Source organism: Chiloscyllium punctatum, chromosome 8, assembly GCF_047496795.1.
Source record: "Chiloscyllium punctatum isolate Juve2018m chromosome 8, sChiPun1.3, whole genome shotgun sequence".
NCBI classification, from domain to species: Eukaryota; Metazoa; Chordata; class Chondrichthyes; order Orectolobiformes; family Hemiscylliidae; genus Chiloscyllium; species Chiloscyllium punctatum.
Genome location: NC_092746.1, coordinates 6,140,198 through 6,153,676, shown reverse-complemented (window position 1 = coordinate 6,153,676; position 13,479 = coordinate 6,140,198). Strand labels below are relative to the sequence as shown.

The 13,479-nt window shown below is 41.2% G+C and overlaps 1 protein-coding gene across 6 annotated transcripts in view; it reads left to right on the top strand.

Annotated features, from left to right (window-relative positions):
• The window catches only part of LOC140480351 (dual 3',5'-cyclic-AMP and -GMP phosphodiesterase 11A-like), a 298,779-nt gene that overhangs the window by 209,758 nt on the left and 75,542 nt on the right, over positions 1-13,479 (top strand). For all 6 annotated transcript variants that reach the window (XR_011961277.1, XM_072575100.1, XM_072575098.1 and 3 more), the window contains one exon: positions 8,443-8,589. Coding sequence is in view for 5 of the 6 variants with exons in the window: in XM_072575100.1 (XP_072431201.1) it covers positions 8,443-8,589 (147 nt within the window). In the remaining variant the exon portion in view is untranslated. The remainder of the gene's footprint in view (positions 1-8,442; positions 8,590-13,479) is intronic.

Sequence of the window (13,479 nt, the reverse complement as noted above, 5' to 3'; positions counted from 1 at the left end):
TCTGCTGCCACATGAAGAATACTGAATACAAAAGAGTGGTCAGTGCAGATTATTTATTAAAGTAATAAAATCTGCTCACAGTGAAAAAAGCAAATGGATGAATTTAAGGCCTGCTCTCCCCTATTACACAAAGAATTACTGCATATTACCTTCCTTGTGCACGCTGTTGCTATAATGTCTATTTTATGCTCTATAGTAAAATGTTAAGTATTGTGGGAAATAAATTATGATAATTACAAAACTGATAAGTTATTGCAATTATTTTATCTATAGATATTTCCCATAAACAAGTTGTATATATTAGGTGCAAATGTTTAGTTATTGGCAATGTCATTTGTGTGGAATATACAAGTGCATGAGTAGAATGATGTATTTTAACGATACTATCAATAATGTTGGTAGTGTTATGGATGCCATATTATGTGCTGTTTTTGTGGCTACAATTACCCCTCAGACTAGACACTTTATAACACTGTATCTGGAGATCATTTTAGTGGTGCATGTTGTAACAAAGGGTTGTGAGAAACTGGGTAGTTTTGTATGAGTTTCTATTTGTCATTTCAGCCATGTTCAAAGATAAATATACGTGATCTTCCAATTGTGTCATTCCAGGAGGGAACCCTTCTCTTTGGGGAACAGGAATCTTGTGCATATTTGTGTTGGTGTTTTCAATATGTGCTTCCAGTGGACAATGCTTCCTGTCAGGAACACAAATCAAAAATGTACCACCATTGCACTTCCCATTTTACTTAAATGTGCACTCATTGACTGATTAAAATGTTGTCCCACTTGTCCCAGCTGTATTCTTCCCTTCTATGGTTAGGTCACTTGATCAGAGCCTAGAGTGAGCCAGCCATATAGCTGCTGTTCATGGTCAAATACTGGAAAGGATTGTTGAGTGACATTACCCATTCTGTTCACTCTGGGTTTCTTTTCTTTTATGGACATATAAACTGATATTGGACTTAGATATTAATACCAGACAGGTAATAGATTTCCAGTATAATACTGGACAGCCAGATCCAGTTATATGAGCTGATGGGTTTTTTGTTACAAGGTGAAGGAAATTTGTGCTGGGCGCTTCCACTTTCTAGGAATTGTGTTCAAACATAGCACAAATTGATAGGTATGGAGGTCATTTTGACTTTGTGTCAAGGTGAAAGCGGATGATATTGAACATTGAACCACTAGCATAATTTACAGCCCTTTTTAATTTATTAACTTTAATTGAATCCAACCCTGGGAGAGATGCCCAAGTGGGCAGGGGAATGTTAAGGGCTCGGTCGGGTGGGTGGAAGCTATGAGATACATCTGAAAAATGACATCTTGCTTAGTCCAATGCAGTGTTAACAACTTCCAATCACTTGCCGGCAGTTTGATCTCTTTGTGTTTCCACAACTGCTTTTCCCCTGCAATCCCTTCTTCCACTGTCTCTTCCTCAACCATCTCTCTCACCATCAAGGCATGTTGCCCCATGATCTCTTTCCCATTGTGACATGTTTCTCTCATCACCTCTTTGCACCCCCAACATTTCCTCCTTTGACTTCCTTGTCCCCGCAATCTCTTGCCTCCACCATTTCTTCTCACCCTGTGATCCCCCCACTTCTGATGCGATCTGTTTTCCCCCGTGATTGTTTTATCTGTTATCTCCTCTGCAAGCTAACTCTTGACCACAGTGAGCCTCCTTTTCTCCCCAGTGTAATTTTAAAAAATTCTCTCATGAGGTGTGGGCGTCGGTGGCTGGCCAGCATTTCCTGCCCATCGCTAGGGTATTTGATAGTCAACTACATTGCTGTGGGTTTGGAGTTACATGTAGGCCAGACCAAGTGAGGATAGCAGATTTCCTTCCCTGAAGGACAAAAGTTTTTTTTTCCCAACAATGGGCAATGGTTTCATGGTCGTCAGAAGATTAGATTCTTAATTCCAGATTGTTTTATTTAGTGAATTCAAACTTCTACATCTCTGTGGTGAGATCCAATCCTGTGTCCCCAGAACATTAGTTGAGTTTTTGGATTAAGAGTCTAATAATAATATCAGTAGGCCATCACCTCCCCACCAGAATTATCTTCCTGCATGCTGATTCCACCTTACCACCTAAAGCTGCTATGCTCCCTCCTTGCCTGCCCAAAAATGTCAAGCCCAGGGTGCTCAGATCCGATATAGTCACCTAATACTATGTTTGACCAAAGTACGGGTCGTTCTGCTATAACGTAACAATTGCATTCCTCTGCAACCCTGCCCTGTAGAAAATTGCACTATGGAAAACCACTACAGAAAATCAGGCTGTACAAGATCATGATAGATCATTGCTATACCCAGTAAGTAAATGAGGTGGTGAACAGTCTTGCATTCTGTTTGTAATCATATTGCCTTTCTAAAACATTCAACTTAAACCACATTAGCAATCCACCATTATTCATCTATTGATTAATCCCTTGCAGGAACTATACAAAATACATAAAAATACCATCATGATTTATGAACAGTCAGGCAAACTTTCCATCTAGTTCTTCATGTGATAAAATAAATGAATATTAATAGGAAAAAGACAATGCTGAATTAACAGCTCGACCCCTATTGTAACTTAGTGGAGCTTTGGACAGGGAGGTATCTGATATATAAGAAGTTCAAATGTAAGGGGCACATGCCTATTTTAATCCAGATAACTCATTATTGTTTTAATTTTGAATTTGGTCATCATTTTGTGGCAGAGAGTGTAAGGCAGCCCTCATGACACAATTTGGAGCATTTAAAACATCAGTACAATGATGGAATTTAGGGGAGTTGTAATTTGGAAGAACATTGGAAATGAACTCAGAACAGTCAAACGATGTGTCATTGCTGACTGATGGGTCCTTTGTACTGCTGGAGACAAGTCGGAACTCCAGAGAAAGTTTCTACCACAACAACAGTAGCAAAAAAACTATTGTTGACTTAAAGAAAGCACTGTATGAGGTAGCTCGGGAGGTTAACAGTCGGGTTGTTTATCCACATTTGTGAATTTAATATTGGAAACATTTTACAATCTAATCCAGTTGGGAAATGTGAGTAAAGTTGTGCATTCACCTACATTGTGCTGTGTGAATTTGTTAAACTCTACCTTGTCAAATCAACTTCATCATGCAATTTCTCACAGCCAGTTAGCTAGAAAGCACCACAATCCTTCTGTTTCAGTCCACTTCCTCTCAGCCCCATCTATCCATTCACCACTGAGATTCACTCTTATCCTTATGCCATCTGATGCATCTCCCTGAAAGTCACTCTCACCAAACGTACTATATCCTTTGAGTGAATACTCACCGGTCTGTTTCCTCTCCCACTGGAATTGAAGAGTGTGTCAACTAATCAGGAGAACGAGTGTGTCTCCACACATCACCTATTTGGCAACTAAAGAAGAGTTAGCATTGGACAACAGGGGCAGATTTTGGTGTCCCTAGCCATCAGATATGGTGATGTGGGACCACGGAGCTACCTGGATGTAGAATACAATTGTCATACTGCACCCAGTCATGTTGATTCCAGCAGTGAGTCCAGTTTCATCACCATTATGACAATTTGCAATCATCCTACTTTGCCAGCTGTAATTTAAATCTGTTTTTTAGAGCAGAGTCTTCTAGGTCACAATCAATGATGACAAATGCTCGGAGGAGGTCATTTCTTCTGAGGGTGCACAGGATTCTTAGAGTGTCCAGTGAGCGAAAGAGGTGGGTTTTCACCTAGTGACTCGAACTTCAGAAATGAACAAGTGAAGGTGGTGGTGACAGAGACAGCTGTGAAGTGTCCACATTGCAGCCATCTCCAGGTTGTTCCCAGCTAATCATAAGTGGGGTGTCCCCAGGCCAATCAAGGAAAAAGAGAATCATTGAAGACCACTAGAGAATGAGCATTGTACAGTCAGGACTTTGGAGCAAGGTAACACATGGTGAATGGTCGGACCCAGGGAAGCACCAATCATCAGAGGTAACTTGGTGTGCATGTACACCAGTCCCTTACTGTATTAGGACAGGTGGATAAAGTGATTATGAAGGCATATTGGATCCATGCCTTTAATAGTCAAGGCATTCGAGTGTATGAGCAGGGACGTTATCTTGGAACTGTGTAACTAAATAGGCCATAGCTAGAGTATTGTGTACAGTTCTGGAATCTACATTATAAGGAGGGGTGTGATTGTACTGGAGAGGGTGCAAGGGAGATTTACCAGGATTTGACTGGGCTGGAAAGTTTCAGTTATGAAGCGAGATTGGACAGGCTGGGGTAGTTTTCCTTAGAGCAGAGCAAATTGGGAGGGACATGATAAAGTTATGAAGGGTCGGATAGGGCAGACAGGAAGAAACCGTTTCTCCTTGATGGAGGGACCAGTGACCAAGAAAGCTAAATTTAAGGGAAGGGGCAGAAGGTTTCGAGGATATGTGAGGAAAAAACATTTTCAAACTAGAGGATAGTCACTGCTATAAAGGTGGTAGGGGCAGAAACAATCATAACTTTTAAAAAGTATTTAGATGGGTACTTGCAATGCCAAAGGCATTCAAGGTTATGGGCCAAGTGCTGGAAAATGGGATTAGAATAGTTAGGAGGTTGTTTTTGACTTGGGTTGATGCAGTCGGCTGAAGGACCTTTCTCTGCACTGTGGATCTTTATAACTTTATGATTATATAAGCACACAGCCACAATTGCAGAGAAACTGAAGGAGTGCTCTTCAAACATGAATGGATTGATCAGGACATGCTCCTAAGTGTAACACGGCCTGCCCCATAGAACATCACTTATGGTAATCAAATAATTTTGTCTTCAATTAACTATGGCAGACCCTTGATACCAAAATCATTGGTGCCAAGAACAAATGAACAGAATTCATCCTTGATTTAGCAGTGCTGTATTGATCTGCCACATGTTGCTTTCCAGCAGTGTGGCCGCAATGAAATAAGGCTGTCCTATTGGCTTGTTGGGCCTGCTGAACTTCGACATCAACTTCACTTTCCCACATTATTCTCATATGCTTTGATTCCCTGAGTGGCCAAAAACATTTCCATAGTTCTCAATGTACTCTGTGGTAGGTAATTCTAAAGATTCACAATCCTCTGAAAGACTGACCACTTACCTTATGGCTATGACAACGATCCTCCAGTCAGGGGAAACAGTGTGTCAAGCTTACCCTGTTAAGCTCTCTTAAAATTTGCCATGTTTCAGAGAGACTGCACGTGTTATAAACCAGGACTTCACTCAAAACACTTCCACTTCTCTTTTTTTTTACTGCCTCCAGTTACTCCCCAATATGCTGCCTCAATACTTGACTGGCAAGTCTGTGCCTATATGCTTCCAGGATTGTACCTGTTAGGAAAGATTCTGAATAAGTTCATATAAAAAGTAGGGTAGATGCAGGGCAAAATTCAGAAATGTCAGATATCTTCCATTTCTGAGTTACATGCTACCTCTCAGGGGTATCTCAGACCAAAGCCTCAAGTGGATCCCCAGGTGCAGAGCTGGCATTTAGCTTTATCTCACCAGTATCTTTCTTGGCTTTTCATTGTCTCTGACTTGTCACACTGCTTGCCCAGTATCCAGTATTGGATGGACAGAAACTTCCTCCCAAGAACTATAGGTAAGACGAAAGCTATTGTTAGCTTCCATCACCGATTCCATGCCCTGGCTTTTATTTCCATCCTGGCAACTGTGTGAAACTGAACCAAATCATTTGCAATCTTTGACCAAAGATGAGCTTTCAACCACATATCAATAAGATTGTTTGCACCACCTCCATAATATTGTCTTGTTCTGATCCTGTCTCAACTCATCTACTGTTGCTGTGACTTGGTAACCTCAAAAATTGGCAATCTCCCATTCTTCAGTTCTGAAGGGTCACTCGATCCAAAATGTTAACTCTGATTTCTCTCCACAAATGCTGCCAGACCTGCTAAGCTTTTCCAGCAATGTCTGTTTTTGTCTCCACTTAAACTTCTACTCATCCCACATTCCAAAGTTAACGCTCTTCAAATCGTGTTAACCCATCCCCTGGTATTTGGTGATCTTCAGTGGCTCCCATTCCAATCACACTTCAATTTTACTTCCTCACCATCTCTGTCACTTTTCCCATTATACAAACTTCCGATTGCCTCCAGTTCAGGCCTCTCTTATGTCCATGATTTAGTTCGCTGTTGATGTCTGTGCTTTCTTTCCTTAACCTTTAGAATTCTCTTTTTAAGCTTGCCCTTCCCCTGTTAACACTCCACCCACATACACCGTGCGCTAGTTCAGATTAAAATCCACACACGAGCTACCACTGCTCACCCCACTCGCCTTGCTCACTTCACACCTCCAACACTACCATCAGGAACTTCTAGATAATAGCTGTAATATACTTTGCTGGTTGGAATCATACCTGGCACATAGGAAGATGGTTGTGATTGTTGTAGGTCTGTCTTCTCAGTTCCACAAAATCTCTGCAGGAGTTCCTCAGGGTAGTGTCCTAGCCCCAACTATTTTCAGCTGCTTCAAAAATTACCTTCCCTCCATTCATAGTAGGTGTTTGCTGATGATTGCACAATGTCCAGCACATTCGCAACTCCTCAGATACTGAAGCAGTCATGTTCCAATGCAACAAGTCCTGGATAATGTCTAGGCCTGGGCTGAAAAATGGCAAGTAACATTTATACAATACAATACAATACAGAACAGGAGACTTTACCTTCTGTACCAGTCTGCCGTGAGGTACCTTATCAAATGCCTTACTAATGTCCTTGGAGACAACACTCACTGTCCTTCCCTCATCAATCATTTTTGTCACTTACACAAAAAACTCAAATGAAGTTGGTGAAACATGAATAAAAACAAACTCGATAAAAACGAATGATTATTCTTCCTATCATTATGCCATGACCAGCAGTTTTGACCAGAACAATGAAACAGAGTAAAACTTCCATGAAATCAAAACTTTAAGAACTTTGAATTTCTGACTCTGAGCATTGGATTCTCATATTTTCAGTTTAACTTATGAAACGCAAAATGATGTTATTTTCTCTTCTCTTCTCTTCTACTTTTCCAATTCTCTCCCATGATTCGCAGCCTTCACCAATTAGCTTGTGCCTGAAAACGATTGTAAGCGTGGGTCTTTCATGCTTTTAAAAACATTTTAGAACCTTCCTTTATGCTGTACCTCCAAACGGTATACTTTGTGTTTTAGTTCATAAAATGAATATTCTGGATCAGAATTAACTTTATCATGGTGATTGCTAAAGTGCTGTAATCAGCCAGATGGAGATATAAGCTTGGATCTGGTATCTGGTTTTCAAGCATTGCATACGCATTCTGAAAAAATGGCAGGCAAAAAAGTGTTTGTCCCACTCGGTCTTGTAAATACAAACATGAAACTCCCTTTATACATTAGTGCAGCAGATGTTAGCAAATAAAGAGCATCTGAGTTGCTGTCAGTTCCTGCTATAACATTACCTTGCCTTGAAATAGCAAACGCCGTTACTGGTTTTACTTGGGGAAACCAACGCCATAGGTTGCTAACAGAAAAGAGCTAAGTTAATCATCTGCAAACTACTCTCTTGATCACACCATGTTCACCTTCAACCCCTTCCTCCACTCTACCCCCATGCAATCCTCAATATCACTGACCCAGGCCCTGAGTCAAACCTATGATCACTCACACTCTCATTCCCACCTTGATACACACAAACCTCAAAAACCGTGATGTTTACCCGAAGTCCACAATCCTTCTGATGTCCTCCAAGGCTTTCAGTTCTGGGAGACCTGTAATCTCCTGATGTCTGTCATCTCTTGAGATCTCATTTCTTCACACACCACCTCCCACGCTGGGCTCATGATTAGATTAGATTCTCAACAGTGTGGAAACAGCCCTTCGGCCCAACAAGTCCACACCGAATTTCCGAAGAGCAACCCACCCAGACCCATTCCCTTACATTTATCCCTTCACCTAACACTACGGGCAATTTAGCATGGCCAATTCACCCGACCTGCACATTTTGTGGACTGTGGGAGGAAACCGGAACACCCGGGGGAAACCCACGCACAGGAAAAATGTGCAAACTCCACACAGACAGTTGCCTGAGTCAGGAATTGAACCCGGGTCGCTGGCGCTGTGAGGTTGCAGTGCTAACTACTGTGCCACTGTGACACCCTCTCATGCCTCCCCTCCCAAGACATCACAAGATCCTCGCTACCAATCTAGATCCTCACTAGCCCCCAAAACCTTGCTGTTGCCTCACACAAATCTTTGATAACTGTTGTCGCATTCAAGGAAAGTATATTGTGTTTGGGGGAATATGTTCTACCAGTTGTTCTGAAATATATGTTGTACTACATGCCAGCAGGAGCAGGATAAAATAGAATTGTGTCAGCAGATGGAAGATCATAAAGTAAAGCCTTAAATTTGTCCCTCTCTCTTGATACAGGCTTTAACTGTTCTTCATTTCCATTCAGGCTGCAAAACTTCCTGCTGTGAGTGAGCTGGGAATCGATAGTTTTCACTTCAGTGATTTTTCTCTCGATAATGATGGAATGATCACAGCATCATTAAGGATGTTCTTGGAACTAGGGATGGTACAGAAATTCAAAGTAGATTATGAGGTAAGAAAGGCATATATAGATGTCCATTCTGTACTGCGATGTGCATTTAGCATTTTATAGAATACATTTAGAGTCTTCAAACAGATTTCAACAATGTCCTGTTTCTTCAATCCTAAAATACACTTATTTGTTTTTCACTTGAGAAATGGCATATTTATTGTTTATGCCTCTCTCCTTAAATTATCAAAAACAAGAACCTGATAGGAAGTCTCAAAACAAGGATCAACAATGCAGTCGAATACATTATTTACCCAGCCAGTTCCCTAAAGCAGCAGGTAAGAAGCAAAATAACATTTAGCTACATGATTTGAGAGCATTGCAGGCTACTGGAGGTGTTTGGCTTCCCTGTGCAGAAAAGTTTTTCCTTTGTTTGCAGAGTCCCTCGTACAGCTTAAAAAAAGATTTGGGACATGTCACTTGTGAAATATTGGCCACTAAATTTGTTTCTATGAGAACTGGTGGTGGTTATGCCATAACCTGTGTCAGTGAGGAACACTCTGTGACTGCAATTTGTACCATTGACTTTCTCTCTCGGCAATCAACCACCTGCCAAGCATGAAACAGGGTATAAAACTGATAGCAGGTTCCTGCTGATAAATTCCTGGATTTCCAGTTTTCCTCTGCTCTGTCTGCCTTACTGTTAATAACTTAGCCAATGTTTTCTCACAGCTGGAAGGAACCCATGTGAAATGAGGTCCCACCATCATTAGCTCAGCTCCTACTGCACTAAAGCAGAGAGAGAGAGACCTAATTAATGTTAATTTGTATTAAATTGATTAGGAGTGCTTATTTAAGTTGAAGTTTAAGTGCTTGTCTACATTGAGCAGAAGGAGCAGAGTAATGGGTGCACATACATTTTTTTAGTTGTTAAACGAGGTGAGATTCTGCACTGTCCTATCAATTAAGCACTGAATCTGTTTCAAAGCTCCTACTTGTGTTTCTCCTTTCCTTTGATTTTATTTCTGCCCAGCATCTCTTTTCTTCTATACCCTGTCCCTGAACTTTGGGAATGCTGAGGAAACATTCCAGACGTGTATAATGAACTTCTGCAAAGAAAGGGAAAGCTGTCCATTTTTGTGCAGCTATTTATAAGGAAGTGCGCATATTCTTTGACATTTGAGATACCACATTCCCTTTTAAACAAGTTGCTGAGACAAGACCAAAGCTGGGCTGGAAGCCTGCACTAACTGTTCAAGTTAATTATCCAAATAATCTGACACTGCAAAATTACAGCGTGAATTTGCTGTATTGCAGACTAGCGTTAAACTGATAACCCCCAATACAAATATTGCGCAAAACACATAATCAGGTCTTATGTAGAGCTAAAAAGGAAATATTTAACATTCTGTTTGTTGACTCTTTTCCTGTTCTGTAAAATGCATTTTCTGCAATTTAACTGCGAATTGTAATTTTGAAACCAGACTTAATTGTAACAATGTTCCTAACTGTTTAACTCTAGCAGAATGCCACTTTGAATATCTTTTGCAGAAGCACCATTGCTTAGCAAACTCAATACAATGTAGATCTGATATGTCAAACTGCATTTTGTGATGTGAAAGTTTCTGTTAATTACCCACAAATTCTATAATGGTTTGCTGAGAATTCCATTCTCATAAAACTGCTGTGAAGTGAGTGGGCAAGTGATAAGAAGGTGAGCAATGCTATCAGCTCCTGCGTTCTTTATTTCCCAGGGTGATATTTCTCCTGTAACTTGTTCCAGACAAAAATCAGGTCATGAAAAGGTACTGGCAGAATAAACAAACAATCCTAAACCTCAATAATGAGTTCAATAGGGACTCTTAAGTCTAGTGCTGTCAGAATTCATTCATTTTCTGTATATGTAGACATAACCCCATAACCCATCCCTGACTTAACATTGTTTCTGGTGCACTTCAGATACCTGTGAGGGACATAACTGTTACTATCAAGCTGTCTTTGAGCCTTCATATATCTCACTTGGTTCATGAACATTTGCTCTGATAGCTGATTCTCTAGGTAGTGGAACAATAATGCAGGTCTTATGTGACCTTAACCAAGTAGCTAACTTTCTCATGTGAACAAACCAGACACCTGCCAATTTTCAACATTGTCAAAACATTGATATAGCTTCATATTCCAAGACAGTGATACCACATACAATTCAGGCCCACTAAATGCATTAGATACATGTCCTTTTTTTCATGTGGGATCCCTTTGGCTGAGAGCATTCTGTTTTGTTAGGTCCAGCATTCTGCCATTTTTATCATAAGGCTGAATCTTACTTGGCTCTGAGTAGAGTGGACTATGGCGCGCTAGGTAGAGAGTCGTCATGACATTGAGATCACCTTGATGCAATTTGAGTGCTTTATTTAAGTAGCATGCTGAAATTCTCATCAGGGAGCAGTGAGCTTCCTATTGATGCTCATTATTGTTTGTTAAACACCTTGTGAACAGTCCAACTTGCCACAGGTTGTGGATCTTAACAGACCTGCCATACAAATAAGCCATCAGGAAAACTCGACATGGAAGCCCAAGTGGGCTATTGTCAGGTTTGTTTTGTCGCTTGCTCTAAAGGGACTGTATGTTGGACATCAGGCACCCACGCTTGAGCCCACTCTATACTCATTCGCGACACACAACTCACAGCCATGGGCTTTGATGCCTAACATGTGCCAGTCTCTTCTATGTGCCCTCATGGCACATAACCAATCCACTTACAGGAAACTTCTCCCCAAGTGTTGCACCTCAGGTTGCACTGGCAAAGTATCATTGTTATAAAAACCGAAAGAACTGCGGGATGCTGGAAATCAGAAACACAAACCAAAATTGCAGGAAAACAGGTCCAACAGCATTTGCGGAGTGAAGTCAGAGTTAATGTTTCCTCAGAACTCAGAATTATCATTGTCATGCTGCAACAAGGACACTGTGCACTCAGGGACGCACACCCAGCTTATGAACTGGACTAGGCTGCATCTCTGGGCTCCTTGCTCACTGTCATAGTGCTCACTCATTGAAAAAGGATCTGTGCTGAGACCTCTGTTGTTTGTAACACATTTAAATGATTTGGATGAAAACGTAGGTGATCTGATTAGTATGTTTGCAGAAGATGTGAAATTTGGTAGAATTGTTGATGGTGAGGAAGGTTGTCAAAGGATACAGTAGGATATAGACGAGTTGGAAAGTTGGGTGGAGAAATAGCAGATGGAGTTTAATCCAGTCAAGTGTGACATGATGTGAGGTCAAATGCAAGAGCAAAGTATACAGTAGATGTCAGGACCCTGAGGAGTATTGATATACAGAGGGTTCTAGGGGTGTAAGACCATAGCTTTTGCTTGCCTTCATCAGTTGGGGCATTGTGTATAAACGTTGACAAGTCTTGTGTAGCTATGTAAGACTTTAGTTAGGCTGCATTTGGAATATTGTGCACAGTTCTGGTCATCACTCCATAAGAAGAATGGAGCCATTCCTGGCACAAAGGAAGATGATTCTGGTTGTCGGAGGCCAGTTATTTCTGTCCAGGGATATCTTTGCAGGAGTTCCTCAGGGTAATGTTTTAGGCCCAACCATCTTCAGCTACTTCATCAATGACCTTACCACCATCATAAGGTTAGCAGTGGGGATGTTCACCAATGATTGCATAATGTTCAGCAGTATTCTCAGATACTGACACATTTCATGTACAAATGTTACAAGACCTGAACAATATTTCAGGCTTGGGCTGGTAAGTGGTAGACAACAATCATACCACAAAAGCCCCAGGAAATGATCATCTCCATAAAGAGAATCCAAGCATTACCCAATGATGTCCACTGACATTATCATCCAAACAATACCATCAACATCCCGGGACTGAACTGGACCAGCCATATAAAGGCTTACAAGAAAAGATCAGAGGTTAGGAATTCTGCAGGGAGTAATTCTTGAGTTCCCAAAGCTTATCCACCAACTACAAGACACAACTCAGAGTTTGAGGGAGTGTTCCCCACTAGCTTGGATGAGTTCTGCTCCAACAATGCTGAAGGCACCATCCAGCAGAAAGCAGCTTGCTTGATTAGCCTCAATCCACTTTATTCAATATTCACTCTTATCACTGCAACAACTCAAAGGCTCCTTACACATCAACGTGCAAACCCACTATCTCTACCACAGGAGAACAACAGGGGCAGAGAAAATGCATGGGGGGCACCACCATCTACAAATTCCTCTCTCAGCCATATACCATCCTGACCTGGAACCATATTGTTGGCCCTTCACAGCTGCTGGATCAGGATACGGAAATTGCCTCCCTATTATCACTGTGGTATTATTCAAGGTAGCTCAGCACAAAATATTTATCTAGCCAGTGACACCCACAACTTGAGTGAATTAAAAACGATTACATAAGGTTGTTGATCCACTCTAGTGAAGTAACTCCCAATGGGGTTCAGAGAACTATTAGAAATCACAATGCACCTCTTCAAAAGAACATTGATTTGTGAGGGCTCAAATCTGATTAATTTTAAATCACGGGTGCAAAATCCTTATTGTCACTTTTCGATAGCCACACTGGCAGGAGTCAGGTTACTGACTTGGGATATTCAGCTAGTCCTTGTGGTGTGTGTGCTGCAGGGAGCAATTGTCCTTCTTGTTTATGTACAGAAAAGGACAGTGAGCTTCACACATTTGAAGCTGATTTTACTCAGAATGGTGATGCCCCCATCAACAAGCCCAAAAACTGGAGACAAACCTTCTTGGTCATTTTGGGATTTTCATCTGCATTTTAGAACAATCCAACAATGACTCCATTGTCCCTTTAAAGCACAAGAAAACCCACTTCAGAGTGACAAGACAGTCAGGAGCCCAACATTGCCCCCAGTGCAATCTTGAGAGTGACAGGTTGGATGGCTTTGCCTAACTATTGTCTAATTGAAG